The following is a 25,124-nucleotide window of genomic DNA, read 5'->3' as shown; positions in this document are numbered from 1 at the left end:
ATGTTACTGAATCATTGTTTGGATGAAATTCGCCATTTGTTCCAAGTCTGTTGTTTGTCTCTTTTATGTGAAACTTTTATGCTACTTTCTTGGGCAGTACTCTCTTATAGCTCGCTTGGGATATTCCTGGTTAAATAAAGGTGAAACCAAAAGGAATAAATATATGTTATTCAGTCTCTCTCTCTCTCTTTTTTTGAAAAATTGAATAGTAGAAATGTGAGCCTGGGGCTGATATGACGAGGTTGGAAAGTCAAGAAAGGTTCAAACACATTGTTGTTGTTGACCAAAAGAATAACGCAGCTCATCAGTCTTATGATTCAAAAACCCTGCAGTAACTTTGTAGATGCTGGGAGGATCAAGGGGAAAGAATGGGGGGTATGTCTCAAAGGCAGTGGAGGAAAGTAACTATATTTACTTAAGTTCTTCTACTTGAATGCTTCTTATTTATGTTTCCTTACTCTTCCTCTCCACTACATTTCAGAGGGCAATATTGTACTTTCTATCACAGCAGTTAGTTGACAGCTTTGGCTACAAGTTATTATTGAATAATAAATAATCTAACTAGGGGGCACTTGGACTGTGCAAACCTCCACCAAGGCACCACCAGGCATACGCTTGGAGACTTAAGACCTGGCCTGAACCCTGTGGAAAAAAAATTGACTTGGCCCTAAAATTTAACGTGTTCTCTCTCTGCCCTCCAGTAAGTCTGGAGGAAATCGGCCTCAATGTTTTATTGTCATGCTGCTGATAAACATTGCTTTTCGTGTGCTACGTTATGCTACAATGTGCTACGCTACACCATGATGCACTACGCTATGCCACACTGCCATAGCATTCAACAGCACATTAATACAGTTACACTTGTAACACCCTCATAGTTGTACAAGGTACACTCTCACACAAACCTGGGCATTTTACGGCCCTCAGGCTACATCCAGCCCTTTGGGCATCCCGGTACGGCAGGTGGTATGTCAGTCATGAACACAAACGAACAAGAATTTATGCTGTGCATGCAATTCAACTGTGTTGCTTTTATTTTGAAAAGACTGGCGTTTTTATTACGTACGTATGGACGTATACATCTGTGTCTGTCTACCTGCACAGCGACAGGTGATGCTAGCCAGCTACCCCTGGCCCCCTAAAAATGTTGGCTCATGCTATAACAAAATGTTTTCAACAAGACATGGACTGGTAAATATTTCTTTCCAGGAGCCAAAGGTAAAGCTGTGCTCTTAGTTTGTAGTCCACAAGTCGCTGTGCTTAAGGATTACAATCTGAATCGCAGCTACGCCACAGACAGGACTTTTCTCACTGAACGGGTAAACTGCACTTACTGTTGTTTGTGTGAGGTTGATCAGTTGCTTATCTTTAACATACTGCAAAACACCTTTTTGCAGTATTTCTGAAGATTAACAAATTAAAAATAAAATGAAGCAGTAATGTAATGATCGTTTTTGTTAAAAACCTTTTTTTTTTTTACTTTTATAGGATTATTTTCCTCTTCTACCTATACCACAATTCATAAATTTACATAATGTTTACAGAATGTTCTTATACTTCTGATTAGTAGTAGCAGCTAATCAAAATGTATCATTTACTGCTTTTTTACAATGGGAGAAAGTGAATATTGAGAAGAATTAAGTTCAAGTTATTGTCGGTTCAACCTTCCAACGCAGTTCAGTTTTTTCCTGTGGCCCCCTATATAAAGGAATTGCCCAGCCCTGCTCTAATTACATCTTGCTGGTGATACTTGTGCATTTTTACATTAGTAGATTTTACATGCAGCATTTTTACATGGAGTATTTTTTACATCGCTGTATTGTTTTTTGTTTTTTGTTTCTAAAGGACTAGTGTCAAAGCAGGGATACTGCTGTTGTACAGCTGGTACAGTGCTTGCTCCAGAGGCATCCAGCTGTACAGTAACTACTGTGTATCCTGGGCTCTTGTCTTTCATGTTCTGCTCATATACTCAACTAGCCCCTCTATGAGTAGATATTTGATGTAAATCATTGTAGAAATACCGACTCACATTATGCTGTTTGTTGTAGCTCAAAGCCTGGTGCAGACAGGCTAACACGGCTCTCAGAATTTCCAGTCATGGGATTGGCTCAGTTTTCCAGCCAAGCCCACAGGCTTTGATTGATTATGTGACTTTTTGAAAGGCAGCTTGTGATTTATATGAGCGGACTTTTTTTTTTTTTTTTGCTAGCCTTTCTTCACTTATGGATGTAAAATGTCAGCTCTCAACATGAAAATGAATCAGTGGTATCACACAGAAAGAGGGTGATGAGTTCAGAGTCATTTATTCTTTCAGACATTGACTTTAGAGCATGTGTGTATATGTGTGTGTGTGTGTGGGGGGGGGGGGGGGGGCAGAAGACCCAATATCTCAGATCAGGTTCATGTCTCTAGTCTCCCATGACACGTACATTTTAAGTGCATTTATGACCTAGAAGGTTCAACTACATTAGCACTTACATCCTTCGTGCTGTAATGTACAGTTTTGTAGCATTTTTATTGCTTAACTGTTGCCTTGAGTCAAACAGGACACATAAATACAAACCCACATTTCCACAGGTATGTCTAGAAATTCAGTCACACACTCATAGTGGGAGCATCGTGGTGAAAGTACAGTGTGGGCCGTCTAAAGGTTGCTAGAACAGAGGGAGTTAAGATAATGACGCAAGAGACACCGGGGAGGAGGGGGAGGATTATATTTACCTGTCAAGCGTTTCCATCTGAAGTTCACAAGAGGATCGACAAGCTTGTCTATTTTTATCAGCTGCTGCTGGAGTTGCTGTACATCACTCGAGTAACCATTCAAAGCAGCAGGGGTAGGCTGAGCAGAGCCTGGGTCAGGGCGTGAATGGGGAGGTGGAGTAGAACCAAGTGTCTGAATACATTAAAGTGGATGCAGCACCAAAAATAATCCATCCAACCATCTGTCCTATGTCCTGCCCATCCCTCAAGTGGTGTGAATGTTGTATGGATGAATAAAAAGAAGTTTACTTTGCTGTTGAATTCTTTAACACAAGCAAATGAAACGATTTTGGTGGTCAAAGGTCAGGGTCACTCTTACATCACATGCATGTGATATCTTTCAAATTGTCAATTAAGACGATATCACAGGAGCACATTGAGGTATTCAACGTTGGCATAAACGTCCACTGGGACTTGAGGATTAACCAAAATTCTTATTAAAAAAAACACCGCTTGGTAAGCAAAGGTCGAGGTCCCTGTCACCGCATATGTGACATCTCAGGACTACAGTGAGGCATTTCTTAAATCTGTCAAAGTCAAGGTCGTACCGCAGAGCCATCTGACCACAGTGGAGTATTTCTAGTCACTTGTGATTCATGGTTTCACATGTAAAACCCTTTCGAACTCCTCTCCCGTCGTCAGCACCGCGGTGACCCCAGACCAACAAAGTGAGCGTGTGTCAGTAACAGAAGTTGTGTTGTCAAATCTTGCGAGAGGTCTCAAAAAAGTTCATTTTTCTTCTGATTCACTGGTCTGAAAAGTCTCATTTCAGCATTGAGAAGTTATGTGGCTTGTGAGAAGTAGTCTGAATCAGTCGGTGAATCTGCAGAATGCGGGTGTGAAGAAACCCATGTCAGACAGTCTACATTTTCCATGTAGATAAACACTAATGCTCAGTCCATTCCTGAGACTTTTGCTGTTAGGGTTTTGGTTTTGGAACGGTTTGCTTATTATGATGATGTGGTTGGTGTGAGAAAGATTGGAAGGAGCAAGATTTAGTCATAAATACACTGACAGAAAATTAAAATTGAACATTTTAGGTGTGTTTTCTGTGTCAAGCATGCCTCGTTTGTGGTGGTTGTATCCCTCCACAGATTATGCCAGGAACATATCATTCTTCATAACATTTTGCGCGAGCGGGCTGCTTGTTTGTCGTAACTTATTCACAGATCAATTTTTCAGTCAGCAGACAGTTATGATGATTGAGAGGAATAACTTTAAAGCACTACTTCTGCCTTTTTTGCTAATTTTTTAAATGCGGTGTCCTGGTTTAAACTTTGGCTGGCTGTTACGGCGAAGCAAACGTGTCACTCAGAAGGAGAGTGGATGTTGTGCCTGAATATAATAAAGCACAACAGGATTAATTATTTGAACTTGTTCTTGATTTGTTGCAGTTTTGCAGCGGCTCTGTCATGGAAACAAAAACAAAAAATGTATGGCCTCTAACCGTTTTTCTATTATTTGACCAAGCAGAGGTAAAGTTGAAATGAGCAGTCTGAACAGAAGGTCGCCAGCAATGGTATCAAATACGATGTTTCGAAAAGCTACCCCTGAAGTTGAAAAACAATTAATTAAAATGAAAATAAATAATGAATGAATAAAACACAATATGATTTAATTACCTCCATCGAGGAGGTTGTTTGTCCTGGAACAAATTTCAGAAAACTTGGAGGGGTGAAGCATGAGCCATGGAAGAACCCATTAAATTTTGTTACTGACGCAAATCAGGAGGGGGGGGGGGCTTTAAAAATATATTTTGCTTTCGTTAAAGTTGTGACATTTAATTAACGGAATGTTCATAGCACGGACTGGGTGACATCATGCACAGGGTGGGAGAAGGCGTTAAACTACAAATTTCTGTTTAACTCATCCTCACATCCTTGAATTACACTCCTCAAATAATTCATAGCCGGCACAGACCAAAGGCAAATTTGTCTTCTTTCACACAGCTGTCTAAGCAGGAAGACTCAATTTCCCAACTATAGTATAAATATGTAAATCAGGGTCATGACTGATGATTAATTTTTATAAAGATGAAAATATCTAATCGGATCTCGGTGGATTTGTCAGGAAACACTACATGGACCCTGGCAGAAATGTGCTTGTCGAGTGCACCTCTAGTTTGAAGTTGTCTTTTCTTTACTGTAGTTGTACATGTTTTATTTATCCATTTTGAGAGTGTCTCTTTTGCAGATGAGCTCTCTACATCTATCAAAACATAATTTGTTTCATTTCCATGACTTCAGGCTTCCTTCCAACCTTCAAATTCCTTGACTGAGTGAGTGGCTGAGTTGAGTTAAAACAAGAACATTGTAAAAGGCTCTGCCACCAAGTCATCAAGTGTGAGTTACATACATTAGGTGTGTGGGTATCATTAGACTACTGTATATGAGACAAACCAGCTCTAAGGCTGGTTTTATGGATTAAGCTGTTACTCCCTGACATAAATCTGGATAAGTCGTAAGGCTGCCTATTAATCTACGCTCACAGTAACAAGATTATTTGAAGCCAGGGCTCCATTGGCATAAAGCAGAAGAGACAAGCTGTGCATGCCTCACCCAAGGGTGCATTTTAATAGGCTTTCAAACTGCGGAGTAGAGAGTGACTTTGCTTGTCCTACGGTTTTTGGATACAGAGTGGGTCTCTTTCCCTGCAGTCAACCCTCTGGCTACATCTTCAACTTCAAGTACAGCAAGTTTTTGTGTATTTTTTTGTTAAAAGCTCGCACTGTGTGGGGTGTTTAGTTGTTCACCTACAGTGCAATGCCCCAAACTTTTCACACTGCTGACAATGATTTTCATCGTGACATCACAATAAAGCTGGATTAATGATGTGATGTTATAGACCTGCAGTCATTCTGTCACCTTTGCTAAGACCAGAGGACGAGGAAGCTATTACGAATTACAGCAGAGATACGCCAGTCTTAATAGGAACCTCAGCAAGATCAGTAGTTAAATCTATACTTTACAATATTATATGCTCTCTGGTTTAACCAGCCAGCGTGTGTCCGTTATGACCTGAAGCTGAAGTAGACTTTTAACCATCAAACCATCAAATAAAAAGTGTGACTGTGCGTGGATGTGTCTTTGCACAAAATGGGTGTCATTTAGAAGCGAGTTCAGTGAAGCCATTGCAGTTTCTAATAAATTCCCCCGTGCTGGCCAACACCTACCTGTCAGGTTGCATGAGACGCCTTGCACTGTTCTTGATGCAGATGCTACCCTGTGAGAGGAACACTTCCACTTTTGGGAAATACACTTATTTGAGATCTTCTTAGAGGTGGACAGTGAGATGATAGTTAATACTGTTCTCTCCTCTGTGCCTGCAGTAGGGAGCTTAGACCCACAGACACCAGCTGAATGCGAGTTAGCTTAGCACAATGAGTGGTTAGCATAAATCCGTCCTTCCCACTCAGCTTCCAAAACTTGTTGTTCATCTTCTTTGTATTCTCGTTCAAATAGATAAGTCTCAGGACTTTGGATCGTTGAGCAGCATTAATCCTCTTCCTCTCTTACATGATTAGGAGTAGTGGTCACTCTTTTTCTCACCAACAAACTTTAATTTTTTTGGGAGGGGAGGGATTAAATCACAGTGGCTCCTTTGAGGCGCTGTGTCTGGAAAAGTAGTTGCAGTTATTTATCAGGTTCTAAAATTTCAATATCATGAATGAAATTTGAATTATTCCATGACAAATTGTATGCATCATTAGTTCTATGAATGCTGGCAAAGAGCATATGGAGTAAAGTGTAATTCATGGCTTTTGACAGAGGCATGCTAACCTGCTCATCCACTACCATTCACTCGGCTGAGTTAACGAGCAGTCAGCACGTCTCTGTGGGCCTCAGCTCCCTAATGCCCTCACAGAGGAGAGAAGGGTATCTATCTTCTTGTCTGGCTCGGGGGAGGATGACAAATAATCTTATTTCCCAAAAAGTCAATGTATTCTTTTAAAAACATTCCATTGCATGAGAGTCAATTCCGGATCTGGATGCTTCCCTTTGGAATGAATAGGCAAGTGGCTCGTTATGGGAGGTGGAGAATTTAGGCAGATGTTCGAAATACAACTTATAAACCTCTTCACATTTTTGCTTGTAGAAGTTAAATATGCTGTTTGGAAAAACTATTCAGATCAAGCGTGAATCTCACTTTTGTTTGGCTAAGTAGTGTCACCCCTGATCCTGTTCCTCACCCAGAAGTGGAGAGACAGCTCCGTGTTCCATTGGCTTCACGTGTTTCCTTCAGTTTTACAAGAGAAAACATCTCAAAGATGAGGACTGACTTGTGGGAAGCATTGTCTCCCACCGCATATTGTAAACACAACTACAGTGTAACATGCATGTTGTTGGACTTACAATAACACTGGTGCTGCACAGAGCGTGAAGTTGCTTATTTCAAGTTTAATCTTGTGTGCAGATCTCCTTCCTTCCTTCCTTCCCTTTTCTCTCGTGGGACTTGTCTCTCGTCTCCTCAAGCCTGTGTTCACCTTTTTTGATATTCAATCTTTCTTGGTTTGATTTAGGACACAAATGCTGTGTGTCTTTGAAACGTTATTAAAAAGGAAATCCTTGACATGAAGAGTGATTTCTACTTCCTGTTCTTCTTGTTCCTCTTGACTCAAAACTGTGTCTCTTCAATATGATGTGCTATGACTTTGTACATATCTCACATATGCTCTTGACATGACCGCTGGCTCTTCAGAAATGCATCTGCAAAACTCCTTTTCAAAGTCACATTCATTGTTCCAAAGCTGTATTAGTCATGATTCAGTGCCTGGCTGCTGCCATGGGAAAAGACAGAGAGAGGACTTCCAGAGGAATACACTCGGCCTGTCTTCTAATATGTTCCATATGTGGCATGAGAGAAACCCATTACCATAACTCAGGGAGAGCAGTTTGAGTCTGAATAGCATGGCTCAAGCCAGGGGAACCTTTTAATATGATGTTATGCTAATGAGAGTTTAATGACTCCTCTTAGATGGTCGCCACTCTGCAGCAGGAGCAGTCCGTCCAAGAGTTAATTTAATATTAACCTAAAGTTCTTCGCTCGTGTAAGTGACTCAGTGATAGCCTACTCAAAGTATGACTTATATGTTTCTGACAATAATCACTGCAGTAGCTTCGGATCCATTCAGATAACTGACAGCAGCGGAGTAACCAGCACTGCATGTGAAAATGCTCCTTCTGATGATGCATGTGAAGCCACTCTTCTCTTCAGACAGAAAATGATATTTGGGAGGTGTGGAATAAAACGGGACATCAGGGGAACAAATGGAACCAAGCTGTGATCCCCCTGAGGAAGCTGAGGAACTTTGAGGTGATCTTTGAGGGGGTGCGTTCAAGAGACGTGAGCGGAGGCGCTGCCCTGGACGACCTGGAGTTCAAAGATTGCGCCCCAAGTAGGTGACCCACGCATTTACACGCACATCCCGTAAACGCACGCAAAACGACACACTTGCACAAAATGAAATATTAAAAATATAATTTAAAAACAATGAGCATGAAGAGACCTACAGTATGAGCCTAATATCCTAGACAGATACACCAAAGCTTAAAAAATTAAAATGATTGCTACGACACTTTTTTATCTCTCAATCAAATCACAACTTCAGAATCTCCCAGATGTCCCAAGACATCAGATTTAATCTTGAAACAATATATTTATTGAAGTTCATTTCAATATTTTTAGGTCTCTGTCACAGATAGATTACCAGTTTGAGCTGGATCTTGAAAACAGCGAGGAAATGTCATTGGTATACGTCTAAACTGGGGAAAGAATCAGGGCATTTTTGTAACTTGTTCGGACATGTTATGAGTTATTCAACTGCCTGCTTCTCCCTTTAAGACCAAATGCAACATAATGTTGAGGTCTTTATTGATTCAAGAGGGATATATTTGGTGAACAGTGGGGCAAAGGCAACTCATTTTACATAAATGCTAAAGGTCAAGCCTTTATTGGGAATTTTCATTTCATGATTCTGTTTTTGCTACAGTGGCAGGTTTTAGTAGACTTTTACAGTTCCATCAAGTTCTTCAAAAAAAACCTTTGGTTTTTAGTTCTAAACAAGTTAAAACATTGTGTGAAATGAAGATTGTTGGCCGCTTTTATTTGTAGCTCTGTTTGATTAAAAAAAAATAAAAAACTGGAGTGGAAAAAATGTTTCGGCCAAAAATCAATTGTCCTCTGCAAACTTCAGCACATACATCCAGATGTCTTTGTGCAGAGCTGTGGTCTCTTATTGCTTCTTTGATTTAATAGTAGTTTTAATAGCTTTAAGAGGTAGTTTTAATTTAACCAAACTTTTGATAGTTTGAACAAAATGGGAAAGACCACCATTAGCTCAAACTATGGACAGCCTGTAAATCACCAAAGCTTTTTGCAGCACATTAGCAAATATCCTGTAGCATATTTCTCACCACCTGTGAATTAAATCTATAACTACAGGGATTAAATGTCAGCGTGCTCACAACTGCAGTTAAAAATTCCTAAACCACCTGAGTAATAGCAGAAATGACCTGCAATTTAGATGAAGCATTCGACTTCAAGATTTCTGCTTCTCCTGCTTTCTTTTTATCCTTGTTCTCTCAAAGTATGCTTCCAATAATATCAAACGGCAATATCATTTCACTTTTAAATCGTTAAATGATATTTTCAATTGATAGTTTGTGCTGTGAAATTGATCCTGTCAGTGGTTCACTGACTTCACGGACAGGGAAAGAGCGAGCGAGCTTGTTTGTCATAGAGGCAGAGGGTTTTGATTTTCAGAGTGTTGACAGTTGCTGACAGATGCTGTTTGATGTTTATATCCAAGACAGATGTTCCACATTAAACAGGACCTGGCACAATGCTGGACACCTTGTGGAATATTTCTTGCTTCTGCCAATGCCTTCTCCCATACTCAAATATAAATACACTTAAATAGACAGACATTAAATCTGACCTGCAGACAGGCGGCGATTTAAATCAAAACAGACACCGCGGCATGCATACGAGAGCTGACAAGCAGACTGTCTGTCTGTCCAGAACCAAATGACTGCTAATCATAATGCCCATGAACTTTTTTTTTTCTTCGTGAAATAAGGATCTGAAAACCTCCTGGTCCTCCATGCTCATTTTAATAATCATTTGGCTTTATAAGTGGCTTCATATGCATGTGATGTAGTTCTACTGTCTGTTAGCCGCCAGATCCCTGTTCCTTCCCGTGTTCCTGTCAAGGCGGAGTTGGAGGAAGGAGGCTTTGATTCCTCTGACAGGCTTTTGTTTACTGTCTTCTCTGCTACTCGTGTGCTTTGGTGCAGAACATAGGGAGGCTGTGTTTTAATAATACCCAGTTGTTCACTGTAACATTTTATCTGATGCTTGATTTGATCCATGCGAGTAGGAAAAGGGGAGAGAGGTTCCTGTCTAATGCACCAGTCATAAATAAGATTATATCAATTTACACAATGAAGAGTATTAAAGGGAAAATACAGCAGATTTTACCTGTGTGTCAGTGCTGATGCTAAATATAGTCTGCTGAAGTATTTCAGTCAGGAGTACAGGCAGTGCCTGCGTTTGCTGCTGCGGATCAATACAGAATTTCTGATACACCAGGATTCCCAGGAAACTTTTGGCACTAAGACCCCAAATCCTTTCAGGTCCTGGTGGAGGAAGTTGATTTGTACTGTCCTCAAAGCCACCAGACTCCTTTACTGTAGCAAACACGGCTATTACAGGAGTTATTTCAGTTCCTGACAAACTTGTTAAAATAAAGAGTGCATACCTCTGCCAGACACAATCAAAAACAAAACAAAAAAAAACATTTTTTGCAGTGTAAATCAGATCCGCCCCAAAATTCAAAGTGTATATCCTTCAGGCATGCTACACCTCTCCACAAATTTCGGTGAAACTCAGCCCGATACTGTGTGAGAAACCCTGCTAACAATCAAGACCAATGTTTCCTCTTTATAGCAACCACAAGAGCTAAAATACATTTTGTTTCTGCCCAGCAATGTTGCAGCAGCATAGGCAAACCAGCCTGTTGTCTTGGGCCCTCAGGCCTCCAGAGTCACAGTAACTTGTATGATTGGCCTTATATAGGAGATGCAGTGACCCTGGCTTATGGTTGGGATGGTGCCTGGTCAGGTTGGAGGCTGAAGGAGGCCCTCAGTTCCCAAGGTATTCTGGGGCTTCTAGAATACATTTGATTAGCCCCTGCTTGGTTTTGGCAGCAGCAGGCAACAAAAACTGCTCACAATAAATTCCACTGCAGAAGAGTGGTTACTTCTCCATTGGCATCAAAGAGTAATTTGGGCAAAGGAAGCACCATTTGCCGTTTGCTGTCACAAGCTCAGGCTCTGGATGGCCCCCACAGGACATCTTTTGCTTGGACAATGCAGCCTCTGCTTCTGCCTCTCTTTCGGGAATTTCCCGGGCTGAATAGATTTTATGTAATGGTAAAATGGTAAAAAAAAACAAAAACATCCATATCCATAACCTTCTCTTCTCACAGTTTTGCTGTCGGTTCATGGCCCCTCTCTGTCCAGACATGGAGAGAAGAAATACAAGTTAGCCCGTAGTTCTTCCTTAAAACTAATTGCGTCACCGTTTACATTAAATGACGACTCTGTTGTTGGAAGTGGAGCAGCCACCATTTGTCTGTAAATGTCTGGCAAACGCTGAGGAATTTATTGCTTCAGTTGTAAACATCCACCATCAGCCCTGACTGGAAATACACATTAAATGTTGGCCCATTCTCTCTCTAACATGAATGTTTCCATTTCACTTGGACTCCTGTGTTTGTCTGTTCTAGACGCAGCAGAGCCAGGGAGCTGCCCTGCAGTCACAGACTTTGTTTGTCACAGTGGCGACTGCATTGAGTCCCACCTGCTGTGTGACAACAAGAATGACTGTGCTGATGAATCTGATGAAATGGACTGCAGTGAGTAGAAATGGGTAATAGCTTCTGTGAAATTGGGAGTGAATCCATCTTATTTTAGAGCAGAAAAACAACTTTCAACCCACAGATTTCTTACTCCCCAAATCCCTCTTTCTTTCCCTCAACCTCTCTCACTCCATCTCTCACGTAGGCCACATACTTGACTCTCCAGGCGCCTGTAATTTCAACATGGATGAAGACCAATGGGAGGAGAGCTGCAAGCTCTCTCAAGACACCGATGATGACTTTGATTGGAGGATCAGTCGCAGGAGTGAGACACCAGGAGCTGGACCTCATCAGGACCACAGTCCGGGTCGGTAGCCACTCCGTTATCTCCCAGAGATTATGGTTACACGTGTTTCTCAGTAGCAAATACATGTGTAGAGAGATTTTTTTCCAACTACAATAGTTTTCGTGTCAGGTGACAGAGGGACTCCAAATCATTTTCAGTTATTATGACTAGACTGTACAGGAAACATCTTTTTATTGTATTTTGTTTCCTCCTATTTTATAAATTAATATTTCAGTGCATATTTTGATTTTTTTTTCAACTATACTGTACAATGCACCTTTTTTCAATATCTCCTATGTCACGTGACCTAGGGACTCCAATTTAGTATCAGCTACAAGTACTAGTTTAGATTTATAAGACCTCTTTTTATTGTAATTTATTGCTTCTTGTATTGTATATGATTGTTAGAAAATGTACAGCTCCTTTTTCAAATAGTGCAAAATGTAGCAGTTTTTGTTTTTCAATAGCTTGCATGTCATGTGACCCAGGAACTCCAACTCAGCACCAGATATGAGTACAAGGAAATGAGCAATGGGCAGTATGAGACACATCATTTTACTGCATGTTCTTGCTTGTATCATTTTTGATTTTTTTGTATTCTACACTGTACAGCTTGGGTACAACGCTAATATACTATGTAAGAAAAAATGTTTCCTGTGAATGTCAAGCAAGCAGCCAAGCAGTAATTGCACAATATGCCTTCAGGTTGCAACCACAATTGCGAATTTCAGGAAGTGTTACGATCCTCGGTTTTACTGACGTCTTTGACGTGTTCCTCATGACTGAATGAGCATAAAAACGCCTACAAACATGATCCAAGAAATTATTTGGTGTTTAAAACTCACAGCTCGTGTTTGCTGTCTGTTTTTTTCCCATGGAAATTAATAATCCTGTCAAAAGTAAGATTTCCTTAAGTTAAAGAACAAACAACCCCTGTGTCCTGACGTCCTCCACTTTTGCAGCTCGCAGGCAGCTCAGTGTAGCGCCTTTGTAATTATGACTTGACAGCTGGAAAAAGGAGCTTCCGACAGTCATGTGAAGGCAGGGTTAATAATGCATCCTGATCGATGTTGGCCTGAGTCAAACTGAGTTTAACAGCAATGAAGATGTTCCTCTTCTTGTGTACAATGATGTTAAACATGGATTTGACACTGATTTCTAATTATCCTCATCTATACAAGGCAATGTAACGCTTCATTACCATGTGCTGTTGCATTGATGAATCATTGTATGCTTTTGTACATGAGCATAGCAGCATGAGACTACTCAAAAATGTAAATGTAGTTTTGAATGGTTACAGTTATTGAAACTTAAGGAAGTCTGCATAAGAATTAGGTTAGTTTGACGGTTTGTAATGACAAACACTGGACTTTGCAACAGAAGACTTTGAGTCCTATTTACAACTTTAAGCCAAACCACAATGTCTTCCAACCTTAAATAAGTGTTGTTTTTTTGTAACTTAACATAATCAGACCCTAACTTTATTGACATATTATTTTACAGCAGTGAAAATCTTTTTAAGGAGCTGTTGTCAGAGAAAAAACATAAAAAAAGAGTGCTACATTGTTGAACCAGTGGGCTCACCACAATATTTAATGCACAAAATAAATGAAATTATTACAATTAATGTTTGTGTTTTTCACTGGGGCAATGATGATGGATGCTTGATCATAGCATGCACTGTTCAAAGCCATGTTGCACAGCCTTGAGTCCCTCCCCCTCATTTCCTGTCCATTTTTAACAACTAATAATAATGATAATAATAATAATGATAATTATTTTATCCCTGGAGAAGGATTGCTACCAACAATGTGGACATCTGTAATGAAACATGAAGGTTAAAGATCTAAAAAGCATTAAATAATGGTCTTAAGCAATGTGACGATTTCTATGTAGGTTATTAGACTGTCATCACATCATCGATATATTACTTTAATTGCCCATAAATACAAGGACAAAGCAGTGTTTTTCATGGTTGATAGAGCACACACACCAACCCGACTGTCCTGTGTTACCACTGAGCTCTAAATCCTCTGTGCATTGCCTGTCAGTGGTGTTGCTGAGTCCACAAACACTCCTGATTGGCTATCTGAATTTATTGATCGGAGAGATGAAATCTGGACACTCGGCGCTGTGTCGTAGAAGGAACTTATGATCTCACTATAGAGCGGATCGATAAAGCCAACCGTCTGTATCACCACACACATGCACAGACATGAGAGGACCGAGGGGGTCTGTGATACTGCAGACATCCCATCATGTTACATCTGAGCAATCACACAGGCTCGTTTGTGTTGATTTTTCTCTTGAGAGTCAGGAGGGGAGGAGAGCCTTGAGTTGTGGGTGGGAGAGGGCTTTACTGTGCACTGCAATGGCCTTAAATCCCTTTCAACTCATGGAAAACTCCTACTTTGTTCTGGCGTTGCACAGACACAGTCTCATCTCTGAGCTTAGCTGAGCTGAAGACGCTGAAGCTTTTGGCTGCAGGCTACAACAGTTCACAACAGCACAAATGCTTTCTTCTGTCCAAATATGAACAAAGTTATTGGATTTCTTTTGGGGCAGAATGGTTGAGTACAGTTTAGCTGTGGATATTTTACTTGCATCAGCTTTGTCATCTATCACAGCTCATACCTTACATAACTGTTCAATACAGTATTGTTTACTGTCTTTCTCTCTCCAAAGGTGGTGGAGGAAACTTCCTCTATATACACTCAGCCCTTCAGAGGGAGGGTGACATTGCCAAGGTGACATCCAGTAACCCATTTCCGGCCAGTATTGGCCTGTGTCACCTGCGCTTCTGGTTCTACATGTACGGTTCCGACAGGATGGGAACACTAAAGGTGATTTCATCTGAACTACCTTTCCATAACTGATTCAAAGTCTCTTTGTAGTTTGGTTTCTGTGTTTGACGTCAATTGCTGTCAGATGTTCCATCACAGTCAGAGATTTTTCTTCTACCTGTGCTACAGAGTGTCGCACGATAATGCACTCCACGTAATGTCAATCAGCTGATACCCACAGGACAGAATAAAAGTGCCAGGAAAAAAATCCATCACAGCTTGTCTCCTCACAAACTGTTTTAATAAATCTATCTTTCATGTCTTTTTTTGATGTTTTTTTTTAATTCCAGAGCAACAAAACAATTAGCAAATATTTATAAACCAACAATTAGACAGGATGTGTGCTACCTACGTCAAAGTAGGAATGTCAAAGTCAGTCTCTTTCCTGCATTAATTAAAATAATCTCAAAGCTTCAGGGTGGAACAGAAAATATTGTCTATTATATTCAAGTCTCTGCAAAATGAGTTCACATGGTGTTGATTAAGGCTGTTGTCAGTTTAATCTCTCTATCACAGTGTATAGAGTTTTTAAACTAACAAAACAAGCGGGATTGGCAATTGCTTGAGGTAATGAGTTGGATAAGTTCCTTTTGATGAATGATCATCTGAAATTGATCTAACTAAAATTAATTTACTGTCTGTCCATTACATGTAGGAAGAAGATGTTCCGTTGAAGGACAGTTTGCCTATGCTGCCGAAATTGATAAATACAACAATCAGAGTGTAACAGTTGACCACAGACATTAGAATCTGATGCAGAGAAGGACTCAAGAGACTGGGGGCAGTTTCAGCAATCAAAGTCTGAAGCTAGCTAATGTTATCAGTCTTAACAGAAGAGGCCAGATTCTGAATAGTTTTTGTTCTCTACAAATGATTAGGCAGAATAGAGAAAGTCCTGTCATTGTTCTTCACCTTGGGCTTCCAAAACACTAAAACCACCCAGCACATAGATATTTACCCCAAACACTCCCTGCCAGAAGACCTTTCCAGCAGAAACCAGCCAGAGAGCCATGGCACTTCCTGGCTGTGAAAGGTTTTTAACCCAAACCATGTGTTTGTTTGTTTTTTATTGTATTATTAACCAAGAAGTTTTGTCACCAAACCAGAAAAGAGGTTGAAAAGAAGTCAAAAATTGCAGCTGAAAGCCTCAAGCAGGACCCTGTTGTCTCAGTGAAAGTGCTGGGTTAGATCTGCCCACCCATCAGAACTGCTGGGCGGGATGTGGACCTTGTCACTTGACTTTTTAAAAGCTGTCTCTCTCCCTGAGAGGGCTCTGCCAGAAAACCTTTCTGGTGGAAGTCTTTTGAGAATAACGCAAAGAATGACTCCAACTGGCTGTTAGCGCAGCGATTGAGTAGCCCGGAGCAGCTTATGGCAGAAGAACCTAAGAGGCATCCAAGGAAGGTTTCTGCATGGCAGAAAAAAACACCAGCAATACTGGGGACAGTTCTAGCCTCCTCTTTTCTCGTCATAGGTGTATACCGTTGGACCCAGTGGAACCCGTCTGCTGATGTGGGCGGCCACAGGAAATCACAGTGCCCAGTGGAAATACGCTAATGTCATCCTGTCAAACCCAGCACCTTTTAGAGTGACCTTCCAAGCCGAGGTGGGTGGAGACATGTGGACAGACATCGCACTGGATGACATCTCCTACACAGCAGAGTGTATGGCAGGAGGTAAAGCCAATTAACTTTGAAAATTTGTGCCTTTCCGTCCTCATGCTTCAATTTATAAAAATCTTTCCTCATGTGAGTTCCTCATTTTCCATATTTTTTGTCCACCAACACCCGTGCCCTTTTCCTCTATTTCCATATAAATTGTGCGGCCTCTCAGGGACAGTTTGGTAAGTTCTTGGAGCCTGTTGCCTCATAGGTTCCTATAAATTCACTGTGAAGACGGGGTCAGCACCAGGGGACGTCACAGAGGGCAAAGCAATTACATTTATATTGTGTTGTTTCCTCATGTCCACCCCTCCATTTTCCCTTCACCCTTGAACTGCCTCTTCGCTTGACTTTCTCTGGAAGCAGCCCATTAGCTCACTTTTCTCACCATGAATCCTCGCTCAGAAATTGTCACAGGATGTGGGAAATAAATGATAAAAGAAGCTTTGACTGAATCCCTCCTGCATTCTTGTGTAATTGTGTGCATGAATCTTCCCTGTTACCTCAGGACCAGTAACTCCCCAGCCTCTAACCTGCGGTGCGGACTCCTTCCAGTGTGTGTACTCCTTTCAGTGTATCCCAGAGAGCTGGCAGTGTGACAGGGAGTTTGATTGTGCCGACCAGTCTGATGAAGAGTACTGTCCCACTGTGGTTCCTGGCACTCTTCCTCCCCAGGACCACTGTCCTACTGGTTTTTACCAGTGTTTGAACAACATCTGCATCCCAGCCTTACTGCGCTGTGACGGAGTCCCTGACTGTCCTGATGGAGAGGACGAAAACAGCTGCCGTAAGTATGTGTGTTTGTGTCTTGATGGGTTTGTTCGACAAAGCTCTTAATTCACAGGCTGATATAGTTTACTTGAACAGGGACAATACACATTAATGTGACTGTAAATGTGCCAGTTGTAGCAAAGTAGCTCATTTCAACTGTAGTTCCTGGGCACATTGTAGTGACTGAAAGAATAAAAGCTGGCCTTGACCGCCTTTCCCTCCTGGTGCTGCAGAACTTTTTGCCAGTGAGAGTTGGTTCCGTAACTCTATGAGCATGGGAGCAAGTCCTCGTTCTGACGCAGCTCCTGCATGCTATAGTGAGTCACCTCTGAAGGAGCAAAGTGGTATCTTAAAAAATGATGAAGCTGTTCTTCATTTTGCTGTGGACCCCCTGGAAGACTCTTCAGGACCCCACTTCTGCCAGACCCGCCTTTGTGTAGACCCTACAAGTTTCCCCTGCCAGTTAAGAGTCATTTTGACAAGAAAAACTATATGAATGAACTTAAATTAAAAATTGATGTCCTCACCAGGGACATAACGCACAGCTTTTGGACAAAGTATCAAAAGTTTAAGAAATGCTTAATTTTCAGGAGTTATGGAATATGCGTGGATTCAAGTATGTTTCATCTTCACTCACGTAAACCAATGCTTTTTTCAAGATTTTATATCAAACTGTCCTGTCGTCATATAGATTTTTTATCTTCTCGTATCAAAATTAGCAATCATTACGCAATCATACATCATACATTTAAAGGCATTGTGTGTCCTATCACCTCCAAATCAATATCAGATTTTATTACTGGACAGGAAAAAAAAGACACACCTCTTTATTTTATCGTATTTTACTGCATCTCCTATCTTATACGCGTAGATTAATTTATTTTCCTATTAAAAAGCTGTATGATGAACTCTGTAAGCAAGCACAGTGAGGCATCAACTGTAAGAGTCTGTGAATGCACCTCTCAAACACTCTCATTTATTTCCACCAGCTCTGCTGCAGTGTGAGCTGGGAGAACTGGTGTGTGAAGGTTCGCCTGGTTGCATCCCACTTCAGAAGCGTTGCGACTATTACACTGACTGTCTGCCTTTCCACTCCGATGAATCCAGCTGCGATGGTATAAAATGCTAAATACTTTCAACACATCTGTGTATCGATTCCAACCTTGAAGCCCACGTATGCCACCAGTATTACATCAAAATGTGAAGCCAATCTGTCCATTTTATTTTCATGACATAGGTACAATACATAGGTATGCATTAGTAATTCAGTCTTTTTGCTTTTCTCTGGTGTCTCCAATCCGTCAGTTAGGTCTGCTCATTTCCAGTCAGAGCTGTGACTGCCAAGATTTTTTCAAGTATGGCTGTTTAGCCTTCAAAGCGCACCTCACAGTCACTACAAAATCCAATATTTTTACAATCTTAACCTGTGAGAATATAGACAAAGCCTCAAGCATATTGGTCCTTTCACAGCTTGACATCAGAACATGAAATCTGCACATTCTTGAGCAAAAAACAAACAAACCAACCTTCTATTTAGTCTGCTCCTCTGCCAGCCCACAGTCACTTTATCATGAGGAGTTGTGGGGGGGGGGCAGATAAGACTTGAGGGTTTCATAATGGTGTGTCAAACATGACAACAACAGCGATAACCCTCATACAAGCCATGGAGTCATCATCAGATGTACAGGACAGATGACATTTATGGTTAAATGTGAATGCTGACGCTCTCTCTCCAGGGGTTTGTGGTAAAGGCTCAACAGTGGTGCACTGTTTCCCCTGGCAACATAATTCACCGATTTCATGTTCTGATGTCAGAGCAGCAACATACTTGAGAGTACAGCACGCCTGTTATCTTACAGCTGAAATGGATCATGGCTGCATCCACTAAAAGCAAGGCCTGGATTTGTTAACATGAAACATTTACGAGTGATGGTCCATTTTTATCTGCTTTTTGTGTGCCATTCATAGATTGTCCTTCGATGTATTGCCTGGATCAGGGCTCATGCCGTGTGGAGAAACACGGTCCTGTTTGCGTGTAAGTTGAACTGCACCACACACCTACACACTCAGTCACACTGGCAAAGATAAGTATCATGTCTCTCACTCCCCCTCCCATCCTTTATCTCTCTTTGTTAGACTTAAAACATGGAAATCCCATCAGGCTTGTTTCTTTCCTTGGGAAAAAAAAGAACACGCTTCATGGAGCATGTGGGAATCTGCTTATCCCCCAGAGCTCAACCAAGGTGCTTTCATTTATCCAGCAGTGGCAGCAGCAGTAGCACAGTCTTTCCTGGGAATTGCTGATTGATTCTCATGGTCGATATTGAAACACAATCCCCACTAGCAACGGTCTTAGTGGGCAGAAAAATTACCTTGCATCTGTTTAATCTGCAGCAAGGTTGGCATAGTGTCATTTTCAAAAATAAAATTCAAAACAGATACTGTGGCAATCCCTAATTAAGGATTTTGAATCTATTTGTCTGTATTGAGACATTTCATCACAAAACTAAAAATACAACTATGAGACTTGCTGCTGGTTCTGATCACATCATTATATGATTCTGCTTCTTCGGCATTCAGAATTCCACATCAGGAGATTCAATTCTGCAAAGAATGGACGTGAATCTTGTACCAGGCAAATATCCGTTTTCTCACAGTGCAAATACAGTGGCACATCATTGCAAATGGTGGAGTAAGAAAACATGAAATACTGTGTTGCTGCAGTTATATTTCATTGCTGTTTGTGGCAGAAATGTTCTTTGTTGTTTTCAGCTTCCCTGATCCCCCCCCCTTATTTATTCCCCTGTCCAACATTCCCCGTTGCAGCGCCGCTGCCGCCGCCACAGCCTCCTGTCATTATGTAACAGGACTTCACTGCACAGTGTGGTGTGGAGCTCCTGCAAGTGTTCCAGGTTTGATAACCGCCTGGCTGTACCGAAGCCAAAGGAACAGCCTCTGGCATTACGTTCCTTAACTCTGCTGAACGGGATCTACAAGGAAACCTGGTCCACAACCTTGGCTAGACTGTCACATAATGCGCACCCTGACCCCGTCTTGATGATAGCCTGACTTCTCTGAGAACTCTATGTTTCACGCTGGAAGGTCAACCTTGCTCAGAAATCAAGCTGATATTGAACAGATGTTGGGCTGGAATAGAGACGCACTGTACTTTCTTTCCCAGTGATGAGCGCCAAACAGGCTAAACTGTTTGCAATTAGTCTGTGTTTTAGCTGGAAGCCCAAATGAAAAACATTGAATCGTGGCGTTTTTTTATTGCTGTGAGACATAGGGGTGTGATATAGATTGAGAATTGTATCTAAAACTGTACATTTCATGCTATTACTTTGTGATAATGATATAAAAGCCCATATGAAACTAACGCTGGCCGAGTAACATCAGCATACAGTCATACAGGGTGTGCGTGTGTGTGTGTGTGTGTGTGTGTGTGTGTGTGTGTGTGTGTGTGCGTGCATGTGTGTGTGCGTGCACAAGTTTTGTAGCAATAGTGTGCTCTTAAAAATGGTTCATAAATATATCATTTGATTTCCTGCCGCAGCTCTAGTTTTTTAGCAAGAATTTTTGAAACAGGAGTTAATAGTTTGTCTTTGCGGATTATTTTTCACTGCAGACTTTTGCTGGCCAGCAGAATGGAGCTCAGAGATTAACACAATATACCAGGATCAATTCATTGTGGCTTTCTTTTATTTGGATTAATCAATAATAAGAAAACCACATAAATATTTCCAGTGTTACTTCTGCTGTCCATGTTATTGTACCTGATTCAGTTTCTTTGTTTAAGAGTGATCTGGATCTGGATTTGAATCAAGGTCCAGGAAATTTTGGAGCTATTTGGAAATCTAATGTAATTTTTAATTTTGTGATGGTTTCCTGTGCAGATTTGCTCATAGGCTCGTGGAAGAGAAAGCTATGGCCTTGGGGGAGTTTTTTGCACCTCTTGTTTGTATTTTTGCTGCCTACTGTGAGGCAGGATTTTGCTGCCTGCTGTGAGGCAGATTGTTACAGAATCAGTCTTAGAGTTCTCGGCTGTTCATGTGTGATCACAGGTGCCATCCAGGATGGACGGGCAACCGCTGCCATGTGAGAGAGAAGCCGGCTCTGTCCACCCCGTCACCTGGACCTGAGGACACACAGATGGGTAAAGAAATGCATCTCTCACATCAGTATATCCACCATGTCCTTGCATACCCTTATTATGTCTCAGCCGTTCATTAAGTACACTTTTCTCAGTTGCATTCAATCGACCTCCCTCTTAGATGCAGTATATGTCGGCATCGCTATCGGGCTGCTGCTGTTGATAACTGGCATCGGCGTCTGCGTTCTTGCTTTGTGCAGGAAAAAATGCTACATAATGTGAGCTCCGGCTGTGATAATGATGTTTATTTTGATGTTGATGATGTTGATGATGAACGCAGTGATGAGTGTATTTGCTGGCTCCACAGAAAACCTGACTCGATGGACTACGGGGTGATGGATAACCCAGCTTTTGACTGGAGAGCAGAGGTCAGCACACAGAAATGTCCAATCAATCATCAACCAATTCTTTTGGGGCAACATTAGGTTTCTGAGCTTTACAAATCTAATTTTTCATACTGTTTTCTACTCAATAAGGGGCTCCAACCCTGGAGGAGGTCAGAAGGTGATTGCCAAGGCTTTCTGCTAGATTAAATTTTTGATTTAAGACTATTGATTTTATGTGCAGCTGTGGATATTTGTATTTCACTGCAGATCACATACAGCAAGCTGACACAGTAACTGCACCATATAATTTGATCAAATGCAGCACCTCGAGCGGAAATGAAAATAAAAAAAAACAACAACAACCAGTTTAATCAACCCTTTCTGATGAAAGGTAACACGATGGGCAAATCATCAATTCATTGTTCTGTTATAGTGGCATCTGCAAAATTTGCATCAGCATTAAAAAAACATGAGGAACCATTGATTTAATCTTTACTTATAATTGATCCATATAACATCTGAGGAAGCTTTCACATCAGCCTTACTGGGTTCAGATGAATCTGCGCGTTGGAAACGTATGAACACAGTAATTGTTCTTGAACGTAAAGCATAAATGGATAAACCTAGCGGTCCAAGAACCTGGTGTAGAGTTGGTCCAAACAAACTCTGGAGCAGGGATCCCCAGCTGAGCCAACTACCAGCACTCCTCCTGCAACCACAAGCACTTGTCAGGTTTGGTGGAAGCAGGACCCAAATGCGGACCTGAAAACAGACAGAACCGCAAAGTTTGTCTTTAATCATAAAAATAAACACATACTAAACTTACAAACAAGTGAATATAAGTAGGAAAACTTGTAAAAACACAAGAATAATAAACAGGTGGGTGATTTAAAGCAGATGATCACATGCTGACTAACACAGAAAGTCAAGTCAATGCAGTTATTAGCTGCTTTTTTCTCTTTTTTTCCCACTTTTCATGGTACGCCACACAAAAGTCTAAATTGCTTCTCGTCTCCATGATTTTTTGATGACTTCAGAATTCAGAAAACTAGCCACACATTAGCTTGAATTTAATTGAAATTGACAATTAACAACAGCAAAACTGTTGATTTACAAACTCTCGAACCCATGATCGGGTTCAGCGGGATTGTGAACAAGCATGAACGAATTTAGCTGGCTAACGTTTTCTCACTGGTGTTGAACTGGAATCATTTTAGATTCTTTGTTTTTGCTCAAATTATAGTATTTGTGGAGTCAAGACACGGATGCTATTCAGAGTAAACAGACATTTTGGACAGTTTTACTGTTGTAAGTAGCTCATCTCCACTTATTCAAGTAAAAAATATTTTACTACCATTTTCCTAATTTCGGACTCACCAAGAAGTAATGGGGGGAGCGGGGCATCTGTGTGAGCTCAAGCTACCTAAGAGTGAGTCATTGAAAGGAAAATTACACTTTTTTGGTGAAATATCACTTTAATCTCCTCGGTGCATTGAAGTGAATAGAAGGGTATTTCCTTCTGAAATGTGGTGCAGTAATAATATAAAGCAGAATACAGTGAGAGTACTGAGGCAAAGCTCAACACACCCTTCGTGGACCTGCTGAGTAAATGTTCTCCGTTACTTTCCATGACTGTACAGGTGATTTTATTCATGTCTTTATACTTTAAATGTTCCTATTATTGTGTCCACTCTACTCTTGTTCCTGCCGTCACGGTAAAAGATCCCAGCAGCTCTGCAGATATTACAATCACAGCTGTTCCATTTGGATAATGGCTCGTGTGTGTGTGTGTGTGTGTGTGTGTGTGTGTGTGTGTGTGTGTGCGTGTTAGTGTAAAGATATACAGGCAAATATGTCTGACTGATGCTTACATGAGAAACTTCTTTCCTATCACAAGATATAAAGTATTTCAGTATATTCTATATCTGTCCTGGCTTGTCTGTGCATGTGCGCTTTCATATGGCTGTCAGTGAGGACACAGCTATAATTAGAAAGGTGTAGGTGTGAACCGTTATCTCCTGCCCCAGCAGAAGAAAGTGGTGTGATGATTTCACCCCTGGAAGGTGATGAGATGTTTTACGGGGGTTAGAGGTGCAATTATGGATGCAACATCGGTTCATTTGAGTTTAATTGCGTCTGCACTTCTAGTGCTTTTACACATTAAAGGTTCATAAGCCAGTGCACATGATTTTCCTTTCTCTCAGCTCCCGTCCCTGGATGAAAGGCCGGTCACTCACCCCAATGTTAACCCCGGGAGGAGTGATGAGGCTGGTCTTTCCATCAGCGTCTACCCCTGGAGGAAAGAGGTGGAGGTAAGGAGTTTGAACTCAGACTTTTCTCTAATTATCTGTGCGGAAGTCAGCAATGTGATGTGTGTGTGTGTGTGTGTGTGTGTGTGTGTGTGTGTGTGTGTGTGTGTGTGTGTCCACATCAGGTCTCAACCTGGAAAGATGCCAAGCTGTCTTTCGCCAACCCGTTGTACAATTACCCCCCTGGTACTAACGGCGCTGACTGCAGAAGCTCTGAAGCATAAAAACGATGGACTTTACATATTGACTCCAGAGTAGATTTGGGTCAAACAGTGTATGCACATACTTCTTAGGTTTGTCTTGACCTCGCAGGGGTGCCAAGTCAGTGAAAACTAAAGTACATTAGGAATACTGTGCAAGGAAGTATTGGACAGTCTACTCTGATGTGTTGCTGTGATTGAAGCCGAATTACTTGAGGCGTCTTGATGTGTTAAGACCCTCTGATATGGACCACTATGCTAAAGGCTAGCTGGCTGTCATGGAAGCAAATGATCCCAAACCTGTTGAATTCAATATGATCACATTTTGTCTTGCTAAATTCGAATAAATTTAGGGATTTAATTTATTAACTGAGGTTCATTGCAATGGAGACAAAGCTTTTCTTCGAACAACTACACTGATGTGTGATTTACCCAAAGCAGTGGGCTAGATTGTGTAGCTAGCTAGCTAGCTAGCTACGGAAAATGATAGCCAGAATCTGCTACCATTGCCACCTTCCATGCAAAAATAAATAAAGCCTGGGAATCTTGCATCTGCTTTCATTTCAGTGGAGTAGACATTTTCTCACCCAGCCAGCCACTGTGGGCTGAAGACCTCTCCCTACCCTGCCCCTGACCACCTCTGGTAACCCTAACCATCTCATTCCTCGCGTCCAAAGCTACTTGAAGCTAAGCAGCAAAAGCAGTGAGTACTCACCAGTGAGAAACAGAGGAGGGTGGTTCTTGGGTTAGATTTAAAGAAAATAAATAAATAAAAATTACACCCCATTTTCAAAGTGCCAGTCCATCATCAGACGACTGCATATTTTACAGGACAGCTCACAAATTAGAACATTAAGTTACATTAGTTTTATGTGTAGTGAAGACAGACAAACCA

General features: G+C 41.2%; 1 protein-coding gene across 5 annotated transcripts in view; it reads left to right on the top strand.

The window, feature by feature from the left end:
- The window catches only part of malrd1 (MAM and LDL receptor class A domain containing 1), a 55,785-nt gene extending 31,048 nt beyond the window's left edge, over positions 1-24,737 (top strand). For all 5 annotated transcript variants that reach the window (XM_086191367.1, XM_086191366.1, XM_086191368.1 and 2 more), the window contains 13 exons: positions 7,975-8,155; positions 11,549-11,677; positions 11,826-11,987; positions 14,652-14,809; positions 16,284-16,485; positions 16,979-17,257; positions 18,231-18,356; positions 19,210-19,276; positions 21,306-21,397; positions 21,516-21,612; positions 21,702-21,762; positions 23,925-24,032; positions 24,155-24,737. In XM_086191367.1, the coding sequence (XP_086047493.1) occupies positions 7,975-8,155; positions 11,549-11,677; positions 11,826-11,987; positions 14,652-14,809; positions 16,284-16,485; positions 16,979-17,257; positions 18,231-18,356; positions 19,210-19,276; positions 21,306-21,397; positions 21,516-21,612; positions 21,702-21,762; positions 23,925-24,032; positions 24,155-24,253 (1,761 nt within the window). In that variant the 3' untranslated portion in view covers positions 24,254-24,737. The remainder of the gene's footprint in view (positions 1-7,974; positions 8,156-11,548; positions 11,678-11,825; positions 11,988-14,651; positions 14,810-16,283; positions 16,486-16,978; positions 17,258-18,230; positions 18,357-19,209; positions 19,277-21,305; positions 21,398-21,515; positions 21,613-21,701; positions 21,763-23,924; positions 24,033-24,154) is intronic.
- The last annotated feature ends 387 nt before the right edge of the window (positions 24,738-25,124 follow it).

This window comes from Aulostomus chinensis, chromosome 21, assembly GCF_037954235.1.
Source record: "Aulostomus chinensis isolate RoL2024-O1b breed Wild chromosome 21, RoL_Achi_v1.0, whole genome shotgun sequence".
Taxonomy (NCBI): domain Eukaryota; kingdom Metazoa; phylum Chordata; class Actinopteri; order Syngnathiformes; family Aulostomidae; genus Aulostomus; species Aulostomus chinensis.
The sequence above is the reverse complement of the archived record's forward strand: the minus strand, read 5'-3'. Positions and strand labels throughout refer to the sequence as shown.